The sequence below is a fragment of the Buteo buteo genome, chromosome 10, assembly GCF_964188355.1.
Source record: "Buteo buteo chromosome 10, bButBut1.hap1.1, whole genome shotgun sequence".
Taxonomy (NCBI): Eukaryota; Metazoa; Chordata; class Aves; order Accipitriformes; family Accipitridae; genus Buteo; species Buteo buteo.
In genome coordinates this window covers 27,917,609-27,931,388 of record NC_134180.1, presented here as the reverse complement: position 1 = coordinate 27,931,388, position 13,780 = coordinate 27,917,609, and the positions used below count along the sequence as shown (strand labels likewise).

The following is a 13,780-nucleotide window of genomic DNA, read 5'->3' as shown; positions in this document are numbered from 1 at the left end:
CTGATTGCATAAGTGCACACTAGCATCCTCATATTTTTCTAAAGTAAAAAGACCCCGTGTTTATTAACAAAAAAAAAATAATGTGGCTGACACATGGAAAGCTCTTGACCTGGCATTCTTGTCCAGGTCTAAAAACATACCTGAAGTGGCACGGAGCACTCCTACCCGGCCACTGGTGAAGCACTATGGTTTCTAATATGTCCTCTCAAATTCTAAGTTCAGAGATGCACTCTGCTTAGAAAATTATCCTGGGACTACAAGGGGAAACATATTATATTTTTTATTAAGTAAAATCATTGCAACTAGTGTGCATTCTTTTGTGATTTGTGGTACAAAGTCCTTCTATATCCCTGTTTCAGATGCTTTCTACATTTCCTTACGTTAATAGCCAAACCCCAATTTTCCTAACAGAAATCTTAATGAGTATTTATTAAAATCCCTGATCTTTGCTGCTGATTTATTGAATGAGGGAAGTGAGAACATTTTTCCCTATGTGACTTTTTAATTTTTTTTTAAATAGTACCTGTTTCCTTTGGAATAATAATAATAATAACAATAATAATAATAATAATAATAAAAAAAACCACCCAACAAAAAACCCCACAAAACAAGAAACCAAAACCCCCAAACTCCCCTCACTTTGATTACACTAATTCATAAGTAATTATCTCTCAATCTAAAAAACACAAAAAGAAGAAAATACGACCAAGCCCTCGGCAACCCCTAAAGAAGCAATAAAATATATTTTGAACTATGCAGCCAGAGATGAATAATGCATTCTCAAACTTTCTAAAACAAAGTCAACCACTGTAGATGAAGTCTCTGGTAAACAATAATAAGCAATTAGCACCAGCAATCCAGGTGTTTGATTAAAGTTTTAACAAGGACTCTCCTTAACTGGAGTATGTTACTTCTTAACCTCCAGCTCAGACTCCTCCCTGCAACTCAAGCAACAGCACTGCTGACAGCAGACTTAGACATGTAAATCTTCCTGAAACCGTTTTTCCAACTAGTTGTAAGAAGTTATTCCACTCTATGTACTTCTTCAACCTGTGAAGGCAACTACAACTTCAAATCAGCATGACTGTTTTTATACTAGCTAGGAACCTTTTATGCCTCTTAAGCATCCATGTAAGCCACAGAAGTCAACATCTGAGAGTGAGCCAATCTCCTTAAACCAAGGAATTAGTCATTTGTTTGAATAGCTCTTCCTCCAACTACTAGAAACAGTAATTAAACAAACCTGAAGCAATTAAAAGTGTTAATGTGGTTTGTTTGCATTTCACATTTTAACCACCACCAAAAAACCCCCAGTGACTTTGTATAAATATTACTGACACAAATTTAAAATTTATTTATTTAGTAAGATCAGTTTGCTCAAAAGAGATCATAGGTACCTTAAGAAAGGTACCACAACTTATTGTCCTTGGAACTGTAAAAAATTTATTTAGCTATTGAAGGGAGAAGATCAAGTTCCAAATAATTATGGCTTAGTCCTGAAATAATAAAAGTAGATGTTACTCTTCCAGAAATTTTCACTACCTTTCAAATGGTCATTGGGATGAATGTAATGGTGAACTTTCACAGACATTTTCTAGGATACTGAAGCCCTGCTATGGATGCATGTGTTTTAAACTTGCCCTATGCCAGAGGTAATAGGAAGCATTTCAATTACATATAAGAAGCCACTAAGATTTCAGATGCACAGCTGTAAATGCTGCATGAAGTAGTTAAACCTTCTGCACAGGCATATGCTGATCCTGTTGCCATTCAATACCTAAATCATATTCACTAAAGTTTCTCTTGCAAAACAACTATGAAGTTTCTCTTTAAAAGATGTTTGACTACATCCCAACCACTCAACCTCAGCTCACCTCAAACACTTTTAAAAGACTAAGTTAAAGAAACATACGAGTTTAATGCTTGATACATCAAATACCTAAGGCAGGTGGTCCTTCAGCAAAACAAAAAAAACATGAACCTTTCTGCACACCATCACCAAAATACCTGACATACAGCAGGGAAGTAAACAGAAACATCAGGCTCCAAACCTAGTCTAAAACGCTCTCCATGAAAGGAAATTCCACTTCTAACTTTGCTAATATAACTTCTTCTGTTGTGCAGGTATCACTCTGATTAGCTATGTTTTCTTTATGTCCCACCTAAAATTTTGTATCTTGCCACACCTTCTATGAAGTATTAACTCACCCTTTGCAGAACTGCAACATTTGTCCCTTACTTTCATTACTAAACACACTTTTGTTTTAACCTTTGCTCAGAATCATATTGTCTATAACTGCGCCACTGTTACTGTAACCTTCTGCAATCCTTCCAGTCTGTCTACATCCTTTTCAAAGCTCACCATCCAAAACTGAGGACGCTTCTTCAAACTGCAGCCTCAGCATACCCAAACCAGTAGAAAAATAGCCTGTCTCTGATAGTTGCCACTCCTGGTAATGTATCAAGCATCACAGTGGCAAGATGCGTTTATTCTCTAGTGCACTACAACGTTACTCTATCACCCTCATCTGACTGCCTAACCAATCACTGCCCCATCCTCTATTTTACTTTTATTTTCTGTACTATTTTACTAAGTTTCATCCCATCAGTTTTAGACCACCTGGAATTTGTCCACCTTTTTAAAGCATATTACCTCATACAGATACCAATTTAATTTTGCGCAACAAAGATCTTACCAAACATGAATGTCCACCTATTTTTTCTTTTTGCTTCATTTGCATTTCACTGGAAACGATAGAAAACCACACACTTCTCTTTCCAAATGCCCTAGAGCAGGCAATCATTTGTGTATGATTAACCTCCTTTCCTTACAGCTGTGGAAGTCTTTCTTTTTGTCTGTCAAGAATTCCTACAACAGCCAAAGCAATGTCATCAACATCAGGGGATATATATGGCTTTGGTTTATGGTTTAAGGCTTTTCAATATTGTTGCGCAGAAGATAGGGAAACTGCATCAGTTTCAGGTGAATTAAATGAAATGTTTAAATATTTAAGACTAACATTATCTTTTTGCTACTAAAAATAAAACAGCAAGAATCTTAAGTTTTTATCTGAATCAGCAGATACTGAGATTGATTTCTCAGCCTGGTCAGGGAAACATGAGGGTTACCTGCAGAGCTAAAATGCATGAAAGTGATTAACTGCCCAATATATCCCCTGTGGCAGGGGAGAGCCTCAGAAAGCAATTTTGTTCAACTGAGAAACATGCTAAGACTAAAATAAGCTAACGTGTGAAAGGGTAGCTAAGAGTAAAGTAAGTGAAATAAGCTAAGAGTGAACGGGTAGCTGACGCTACCCTTACTGCAGTTTATTTAGCACCACATTTAGGATGTCTGAACTCCTCTCTCAGGGTTCTCACTCTCACACCTCTTGGTTGGAATAACACCATCTCGTCCAGGACTCAATTCTGCGTAATGCAGGGCTTGCATTTCCAATTCCTCCTGGCAATAACTCCAGACTGCTCCTCCTTACCAGCCAGATAGACTAAGGAACACCACCATTAAGCCTTCTACTATTTCTCCTCCTGGCTGAGTGTCTTCATAATCCAGAAAGCTTTTCCAATAGAGGAAACTAATTCCTAGATCATTTCTTAGGGGAAACCAAATCCAGTGCACATAGGCATGCAGATGCAATTACCTACCAGCAAGTAACCTAAATCAGCTCTTCAGCTCACATCAAGCCCTCCTTCTACCAGTGTGGGACTATGTATCACATTACTACAAACTGCTTCAGGACTGCACAGTGAAGAATATCAGTTTGAAAGTTAAACAGTTAAAAATACACACAATATTTATTTATTTTTTTAATCTTTATACAGTGCCAACACCATCTGCAACACAGAAAGGAGTGGCTCAGTCAGATGAACAGAGCAGCTTTTTCCCTCTAAACCAGTGGTTAAGGAGACCACACAACTCACTTTATATTTTTGTAGGGGATTTTGGTCATTGTAACTGATAGAATTTTAATCAGGGTCTTAATAGCTTTGAAGAAATAGGTGCCCTTTTCCATACACTATCCACAAATGAAAGCCTGAATTCTGGAGCCCTGCTTTGCAGCAGTGGGTGAATTCCACAGCTGTGGGATCATGGAATACAAGGGGCCTAATTATACAAGGCAAGAATCAGTTCTGGTAGATGATTAAAAGCTAAAATGAAGCTGAGGAGTTTAAGAACCACAAAAGCTAGTTCTTGCCTGTCAACTCCAATAGAACGAACGTTATTTCTGTGTTGAGCTCTTGAAAGAAGATTCAAACCAACCACAACATAACAAAGAAGAAAAAAAAAGGGGGGGCTTTCATGCCTCATCAGGATTTTTTGCTGCGAGGGAAGTTTGCAAGTTCTTCAATGTTGCTTTTTTAGGCTCCCCATTGATAAGACTCTGTGGGTACTTATGTATTAAAGTGTTAGAGCCACACATATAAAAGCTGGATTATCTCTGGTCTTCTCTACATGGGTGTACCAGACTGAGAAAGCAAACCAAGATCACCTCTTCAAGTCTGAGGCCAACAACAGCAGCAGGTACTGTGCCATGCAACCTCCACAAAGCACAATTCTTTACAAAAGCTTGCATGAACAAGGCCACGCAGAGGCCTCCTCTCCCTTTGGCATCAACCCCTCTGGCAGCACAGTGCTTTAGCTTTGCCTCTGTTCCAGCGGGTGCTGCTGGCCCTTTCAGCCAAACTAGTGCTCACAAAGGTCTAGATTAACTCCCCAGCTCTGCCACAGATCTCTAAGACCTTGGGCATGTTATTTAAATCCTGACCCAGCAAAACACTTCAGCACAAATGCACCATATTGATTGCTACAGACTATACCAAACATAAGGTCTGTTCTAACAGCCTTCCTGGATGATACAAACTTCTGTGTCCCCTGTCTGTAAGACAGGCATAGAAAATGGTAACAGAGACATCTTTGAACTCTCCAAATCAGCTATCATCTTTGACACTGTATGTATAATGTCTGTGTCTAGAAAAAAACCCAGAGCATTTGCTTGGTGTTTCTTAGTAATGCAAACAACCAACAGCATTATCAGCAACAATTTCTGTGCCACGTAAAAAAGAATCGATTTAACTTTCTTGGCTGTAACTGACTGAAATCACAATGTACAAGCTATGTGCTAAAATTAAAAACTTCCATTAGTAGTTATTAAACATCCTAAGCTCCACAAATGGAAATTGACATCATGTTGATAACAGCTACATATTTAGTGATATGTCCCCATAAATACTATCATAAGGAACAAAAAGAGAAAAAAAGACTGACTTCACATTCAAAAGAGGTTAAGCAAGAGCACCCCTGGACTAACGTGAATTGCTTGTTAACACATTTTTCAATTGTGTAACAATCCCTTTGCATCTGGATCCTGTTTAGAGCAAAAAGCGAACTTTTAAATAGGTTTTCAGTTGCTGACTACCTTAAGAAAAAAATATTTCAGTGCTGAAAGAATACATGCAATAAATTTATGGGTACATTCAAACATATGTTAAGAGCTGCTTAACATATATCAAATTGCTTTCCAGTAATAACCACACAAATGCACACACACACACAAAAAAAAAGAGCAAGTGGAATTATCCACTCCATGCTATGGTTTAAAAAAGTTAACCAAAAACTCAAACAAGCACCAACTATCATATTTCCCAGGCTAAGCAGGAACTGCTGTTCTTTCTTGTCTGTAGCTTCATATATATTGCTCCCATTTTTACATATTTAAAAGTTTATGAGCCTTGTGCACACAATAAGAAGGACAAATGGGTTTCTATTAAAAGCACTACTGTGCATTTGCAATTGCTTCAGGCATCACTTACCCTGCAAACTGAAAAAATGCCACAGTCTTGTAAGACTGTTCTAAAAATCATTTTACATGCAGGTTTGCATGACCCCATAACCTTGGGTTACGAATGGTTTTACCAGGCTAGATTCTGCAACTGGTCTCTTTCTACAGTCATGAATTTTGATAGCATTGCTCAACTATGTCAGTCTTCCAAACAGCCTGGTTGTTCTTTTCATGGATCAGTGTCTACATTTGTGTACTGTATAAATTTATCCTGTAATTTTATTAAGCAAGCAGTCTCGATAATTAGCAGTTACAAACACCTGGCTGCACTTCAAATTTTAAAGAAGTCTGGGTTGCCTACCACTTCACCAGAATGTGAATGTCTTGAATGTCTTCGTATTCTGCCAGTAAATAAAAATATACAATACTTACACCAAAATCACATGCGGGAAAGAGACATACTTAAGGCAGACAAACATTTGTACAGTACAGCCGGGAGAAGTTGCAGTCACAGTTTTGGCATGCTTTGTGAGGTTTCTTTCAAAGCCTCTGTTAAATATATGTTGCTGCATTACAGTAAAAAGAGTAGTAAAGATAACTTACAGGAGGTCCGGTTTCCCCCTTTGGACCTCTGACACTTCCCATTTCAAACATTTTGTCAAGATCTTCATAGTCATAAGCATAATTATTAATACCAATTTCATAACCGTTTTCCATGTGATAAGTCTCATCAGCATCAAATGCACCTTCCTGCCCTGGACTGAGCTGATTATCCAGAGAGAGGTCAGCAGGCAAACTGTACAGTGTTGTGTTGAAGATTTGCTGCTTATTGTTTGGTTCATCTAAATGCTGTTTTGCTTTGTCCATTCCCTTGCTTTTAGCTTTACTCTGTTTTACAGGGGAGATCAGAAAAGGCTCACTTGGTCTGCCTGCATCTTCTGTGGTACTATCTAAAGTATTTGGATATGATCCTGTGGGGTTTTTAGTGATGTTTCTCTTTTTGCTCATCTCCTGCTGATGAAGAGGCAGACTGACATTCTCCTGGAGTTCTGTTTCAGGCCAGGCTTCCAGCAACAGAGATTCAGCCTCTGCAAACTCTGATGCAGAGACATTTCTTGACTCAAAGTATTCTGGTAGAAAGTGAATCTGAGCAACACTGGTAACAAGAATGTTTGATGCTTCTTTCCTTCTATAAGCTGATATGCCTTCCAACTGTTTTTTCTCATCAATCATCATCTTTGAAAAAATATCCAGCCCATCTGACACACGTGGAGCTCCTAGCAGAGATCGATATGTTTCAGCCTGGCGACACTGCTGTTTCACATATTTACAATAGTTCGCAGAGGCTTCTGCAGAAGGAATAATATCTAGCTGACATATAACTCCTTCAAAGCTGACAGAGTGAGAGTTCATCCTTCCCAGGGTAAACAAACCATCCAAATCAAATGTCTCCACATCAGAAAGTACTTCCCTGCTATAGTACTTCTTTCCACACTCAGCAAATATTGAGACAGTCTTGTCTCTAATGCCAATGGCAAATGAATGCCATTGTTCATTGTGAACGCTATAATCAAAGTATACAGACTGCTTCCCTCCAGTATACACCACTACCTTTCTTGGTAGCAGCTGGACACCAAACTGCAGTCTACTTTTGTTCCTAATACTGAAAAGGAAAGCATTATTTACTCTGTAAGAGTACAACCCAACCAATATGGTGAACTGATGCCCTAGATTTGATGGTATGACTTGAATGACGGGGAACTCAATTTTTGCATCACTAGTTAGTACAATTCCTGATACGGTTAGATGAACACCATAAGGTAACTGAGATGACGAGGGCACTGTCGTCTCTGAGGGCTGTTGAACATCTTTCACAAGGCCTAGTTGATGAAGAACATCTATTGCTGTAAGAAGAAATAAAGGCATACTGTTGATTTTGTTTACAAGCTCACAAATTCAGATCCATATAAACAAATGTACACACAACATCTTAACAAATCTGTACTACCCAGAGCATAGATACTGCACACAGCAAGGCAAGGCCACCAAATCCCTGGTGTGCCTTACACTAATCTTTTACATAAATCAGACATATAATTAAAGCCAGAACAAAATTTCCATTGGAAAAAAAACCAACCAAAACCCAAACACACAGAAAGGCCCCCATAATGTCCATTGTAGCTTACTTCATTTATGAAACTGAAAAATCCCCTTTTCTGTCTTCAACCTTTTCACAGTAATCAATGAACACACTTTGTTATTTGGCTAATCCTGCCTCCTCTTTGAGCAGGTAATTTTTTTCTTTTAACCTTTAACTTTTTCTTCTACAAAAGCCTTCGGCAATAAAACCATGCTTTTCCTCTTTATCTGAAAAGTTTAAAGGAAAGCATTTGAGGGGAGGGTTGCTTTGTTTTTAAGAAGGGACAAGCTATTTATAACACAGTAACACCTCAGCAGAGCACCAAAAGAGTCACTGGCTCAAAGCAAAATACAAAAGGTAAGCCTTGCTGAGGAGCTACTATGTGCTGCAGAGGTAATTCAACTGGTACTTGGAAAGAACTGCTGTGCTTCCACCAGGGAGCTCTCCTCCCACCAAGCAAGGCCCTGGGTCATTACAGAGCTGGCTTCAAAGGGAATTGTTTTCCCAGTGGGATCACCCTTGATTGTATATATTTGTGCCAAAGTTAGTCAGCCTAAAGCAAAACAAGTATCTTTCCAAGGGGACATGCAACAGAGTATGCTGCTGCCACCTCCTTTCCCTCCACACAGTTTACTTGTTAGGGCCACAGATGACATGAACTCGGCAGAAGCAGAAGTGGCAAGGAGCAAGGAAAGAGGCAAAATCTCAGGACCCAAGGGGCAGCGGTCCTATCTTCTGCCTCATCTGGCCTCCTAGAGAATGCAAGGCTGCAGCTATGCAGACAAGATAGCGAATTAAGAGTGCACTCCACAGCAGGAGGCAGAGAATCTACTGATTTACGTCCTATAGATTTGGCTTTGGCATATCAAGTCTGGATAGGAGATCTTTCTACAAGGTGGAATGGGCAGGGGTGTTTTCACTGTTGGATTCTCTAGTGTCTTATATAATGTGAGCTTTGTGCTTTAGCCCTTTGCTTAGCCTGGACCTTACAGTATCTCCATCTTTTACCTGGCTAAATATCTTCACCTAATGCATAGGAACACAATTATCTAGCCTCCTGATAATCACATCTGACCTGGGGTAAGAAATCAAAACCACTTTCCTCCTAAAGGCTAAATCAACTGTCAAAGATGACCAAATTCATTTGGTATTGCCTAAATCAGATTAAGGCATGGAGTTTGTGTGCATAAACACCTTCTTGCTTCAGGATGAATTCAAAGACACTGTTAGATCCCTTATGATGCAGCTGAAACAGAAACATTACAAAGGCTTGAATAGGAGCTAAACCACACATCCCCAGCAGTCTTCCTGTAGGGTCACAAAATAAGAGAGCACTTATGGCATTGATTGGTAAAATTGCGTGTCTGGGTGTTTGTGAAAGGTGCTACAGAAATACTGCAGAGACTGAGAGAAAACGCAATCATGGAAATAACAGACAAGAAGGTTGGGGGCTAACACACATGACATAAGAAAAGGCTGAAGGAGCTACATTTGCTTGGCCTGGAGATGGGAAGGTTTGGGGGAACCTAATTACAATTGTCCCTTACCTGAATTGGGGTTATAGGGAAAACATAGAAGCTGAGGAGTAATGGGCACAAGCTGCAACACATGAAACTCCAGTTCCAAACAAAGAAAAAGCATTCTCACCACAAAAGTGGTTAAGTGCTGGACCAGGGGGCCAGAGACATTGAAAATCTCCAAGAATGGAGATTACACAAAGCCCAACTGGACAGGACCCAGCGACATGAACTAACTTCAACACTGACCCTGATCTCAGCAGGAGGTGGGACCACATGAGTTCAAGATCCCTCTAACCTAATTCTTCCAATTCTCTGCACAAGGGGAAAGTGAACATTGTAGTTTTCATAAACCAGATTGCACAGAAGCACACTATATGATTTTTTTTTCCCCTAACTGGAACAACTGGCTGGACCTAAGCTTCAGTGAACTGCCTATATTAAAAATGCCTAGTAGTATCTAACAATTGCACTGATCTAATAAACCTGATGGGGAAGAGACTAGCACTTGCCACAGCATTTAGCTGAGGGTACTTTTACTATTCACATTGTGCTTATATTAATTAAATAAAGCTATTAAATGGCATAACAAAAATTTGGAGTAACCAAGGAAAGTTAAGGATTCTCTGCTCTATTAAGAGGAAACAGCAACTGAAACAAATGGATGTTCACTCTTTCAGTGGAAAAAAGGTCTCCTTTCCCAGTCTTCCCTTTCTCTGTTGACTGAGTGTATTCATAGCAAACTTTAAGAATAGACAGATGTTGGCTTAGTTTCAGTGGTAAATTATGAAAAGAGCCTGAGATTTCCTTGAGAGTGGTTTATAAATTGGAACCAAAAGCATCAACCTGAATGCACTGTACATCTTGAAAATTAATTATACACCTTGTAGTGTTTCTAGTCATGTTTGAGACTCACGGACATGCCAAGATTATCCTGGCAGGTAGCCAGTGCAGACAGAGGTATGGAGAAAGCATATCTTTGCAGAAAGTCATGAGTACGCCAATTTCTCAAGATGTTTTGCCTCAGAGCAATTAATTCACTATGGCTGTATTTTTATCTGTCAAACAGATAACAGGGGTCAGGTTATAGTAGAGCTTCGAAGCACAACACATCTGCTAACGAACCACCACACTTTCTCAGGACCCCAGTCCTGCGTGGTCTGCATGTAGTTATGGAGGAAAAAGCTGTACTTGTATTGCCCTTGTGAAAGCTAGGAAGAAACACAGGTCCTGAGCTCTGGGCAATGCAGAGGTCTTGCACACGCAAATAATACCCCAAGGCTGGAAACACTGCTCTGGCACTTCTGTGCATTGGCTGGGCCAGCTGACCTCACAGAGGAGAATAGCTAATAATCTAACCTAAGGTTGTGCCTAAATATCACACCTGACCTGAAATATTTGGCAAGTACTTGTATTTTAATATATTTGTAATTATATATTTGTATTTAAAAATAACAATGCATGTGATCTGTCCAAAGTAGTATAAAGTATAAAACAAAAAGCTTACACTTAAACTGGCTTAAAACAGTCAATTAAAAAAGGACATTCAAGGAGTACTGCTAGTAAATCTCAAGCTGCAAGCAAAATTGCCAAAATTTTGGCAGTTGTGATTTGAAAACAGCACATTGTTTAAAAGTTATTAAAAAAAAGGAAAATCATCTGAGAGCATGATGAGAAATAAGACACATTCTCCACATCCTGCAAACAGATTTCTGCAAACAATGACAGGTCCCGAGAAAGCTAAATAAATGCTGTGTGAAAAATGACAGCAAAAGTATCAACTAATTATTCCTTGCTGACTTGCTGCCTATTAACCCACCGTCAAGCCAAAAGGCTGTTCCAAACTTTTTTGGCCCGTCATTTCATTTCTGGTCCAACGTGTATTTTTATTTTATTTTAAGGCTTTCAGAAGCTCTTGGCAGTACACAGGGTTTTGGGAGCAGGCAACCCTCTCAACTCTTCCTCCCAGCATGACAACCACTATTTTTTTACCTATCAGTAGCCAGTTTTCTTTGTTTACTGAGGTCTGCACAACATCTGTCTTCACTTACTGTTTACTCAACCCATTAGTCCCCCAAATTATAACAGCTCATTTTCTTGAAGGAAAAGTTGTTTTGGGGTTTTGGTGTCAAGTGCTTTCCTTCCACCTTCTAGGAGGACTTGAAAAATTCACAACCTTACTGCATCATGAGGGGAGGGAAAACCTAACATGGGCTTTGGCAAAAAATCTTTTGACCCTCTTGCAGCACAAAAAAAATCCTAAAAAGGAACTGGGGAGGGATGAGGGGATTTGGCTGCTTGATTGTTCCACACCCCTCTTCTGTTCAGTCTCTCTTGTTCATTTTCCACATTCCTCCATACTCATGACTACTCTGAAGGCACGATATTTGGGGTGCTCTCTCCACTTCAGCAATCCTAGTATACACATTACTTGCTTTCCCTTTACCAGCATGGGTAAGGGAAAGACAAGGGTCATTCATCAGTCAGCTCCATCAGAACCGAGAGTAATAACTCATCAGGCTGCCCATTTCCTAGGTGATGCTGCATCTGCAATTGGGTAAATTAAGATACCTGGCTGCAACAAGTATTCCCCGGACACCAAGCTGAGTGACTGGCATAGGAAAGCCAACCAGATTAATCGATTCTGTATGTCCTTAAGCCGCACTCGAAGTACTATTCCTAAAGGCTGACACTGTATCTTTACATATATTTCACTGAATACAATTTATAGTAGCCTACTAAAATGAACAAGGCACAGCTTCTCAGGTAAAGTATGCACAGGCCGTCCCATCAGCTCAGGAGAGAAGGAATGTTAATCACCCTAGCTAGCATCTTCATATTTGGCAGAACACTCTTTTTTCAAAAGACAACTGCCAAGAAAGTTTTAATAACAACTTAAGTGTTAACATATTCCTAATGGGCAGACAATCCTCTTCCTGGACAAACTCTAAGCACTGCAAATGGAATAGTGCTAGCTCTGCAGATTATATACTGAGACTGAAGGATACACTTGAGCTGCTCTTTTTTTTGAGGAGGTTTCCTCACTCTGCTGTTCTCTGAACTACTTTTTGCAACCTTGTTTACACACTGTGCAAGTGCATGAGGGGCCAAATTAACGCACGGACAGGAAGTTGCACCAAGGTTCAATGCATCATTTCCATCCCAAGCAAGCACTTAAAGAAAATGAAGTTATGTATGGCATCTGTGCACAGGGGATAAAGGGGCGTTCTCATTCAGTAAGGCTTCTCATACACCTATCTAGAAATGATGTTGAGTAATAAAAAAAAAAGGTAGGAAAGCTACAAGGCTCTGTGCACGGAGGTACTCTCAGCCAAGAGGCAAATAAGCCTCAGACTGCACCCACTCCCCCATGTCACTGCTGCCCCCCAGTCCTGTAGCCTTCACAGTCCTCGCCTGAAGTTTCGTTAGAAAAGTAATTGTCAGGCTGGGGCACGTGAGAAGTGAGAGAAATTGTTTATTTCTTTGCAGAAGAGGAGAGTGGCCTGGAGTGATGAAGACAACTCAAACCATTGCTGCACACCTGTCTCTGGCATCCCTCACCTGCTCCCGCTACACTGGGAAAGTGCAAACTGCCTCCCTAAAACAGCCTCTTCCCTTTCCATCCCTGCAGGTCTGGAGCAGGGCAGGCCACACACATCTTCAGGTGCTGCCCCCTCCTCTGATGAGAACTTGGCCCAGCTGTTAGAAAAATCTGGGAAAATCCCATCATCACAAAAGCGTATGTCCCCCGTTGAGCTGAATGTGAAAAATCAACAACCAATCTTACCAGGCAAACAACAAGTAACTAACAGAAGGCAAAACTACAGAGAGAACAGGGGTGTGTGCAGGGAAACCAACTGCAACCAAAGTAAAAACCAAGCTTTGCCAGTTGCAGTTGATGAGAAGGAAAAAGGCACTGGTGAGAATAACAGTGGGAGGCTGCTGAGATATCCCACAGGGCTCTAGCAAAACGTTATCAGGAATGAGTCTTGTCTTAACCACGCAACCCAGCTGTTTGTATTCAGCTGAGTCTTTGCAGTTAACATACTTACCAGACAAGGGTGACCTATTTCTTGTTTCACCTGTGAAGGAACATGGCAGAGAACCAATGCTGCCACTCTTCTGGCAGACAAGAAATGACTAAATGGCATGTTAGCCTCTACCACTTTGGGACACTAATATTCCCACAGCAGTCTCTAGTGCAAGCTGCACATCTGGTGCAGTTATAACAGCTGGCAGATTAAAAAAGAAACTAAAAACAAGGCAACCCTATTTCCTCGCTAACATCTGCATCTGAATGCAAAACCAAATGAATACACTATTTCACT

At 40.1% G+C, this 13,780-nt stretch overlaps 1 protein-coding gene across 5 annotated transcripts in view; it reads right to left on the bottom strand.

Moving 5' to 3' along the window:
* COL24A1 (collagen type XXIV alpha 1 chain) overlaps positions 1-13,780 on the bottom strand; it is a 151,542-nt gene that overhangs the window by 130,385 nt on the left and 7,377 nt on the right. For all 5 annotated transcript variants that reach the window (XM_075039089.1, XM_075039086.1, XM_075039085.1 and 2 more), the window contains exon 3: positions 6,399-7,699. In XM_075039089.1, coding sequence (XP_074895190.1) covers positions 6,399-7,699 — 1,301 coding nt within the window. The remainder of the gene's footprint in view (positions 1-6,398; positions 7,700-13,780) is intronic.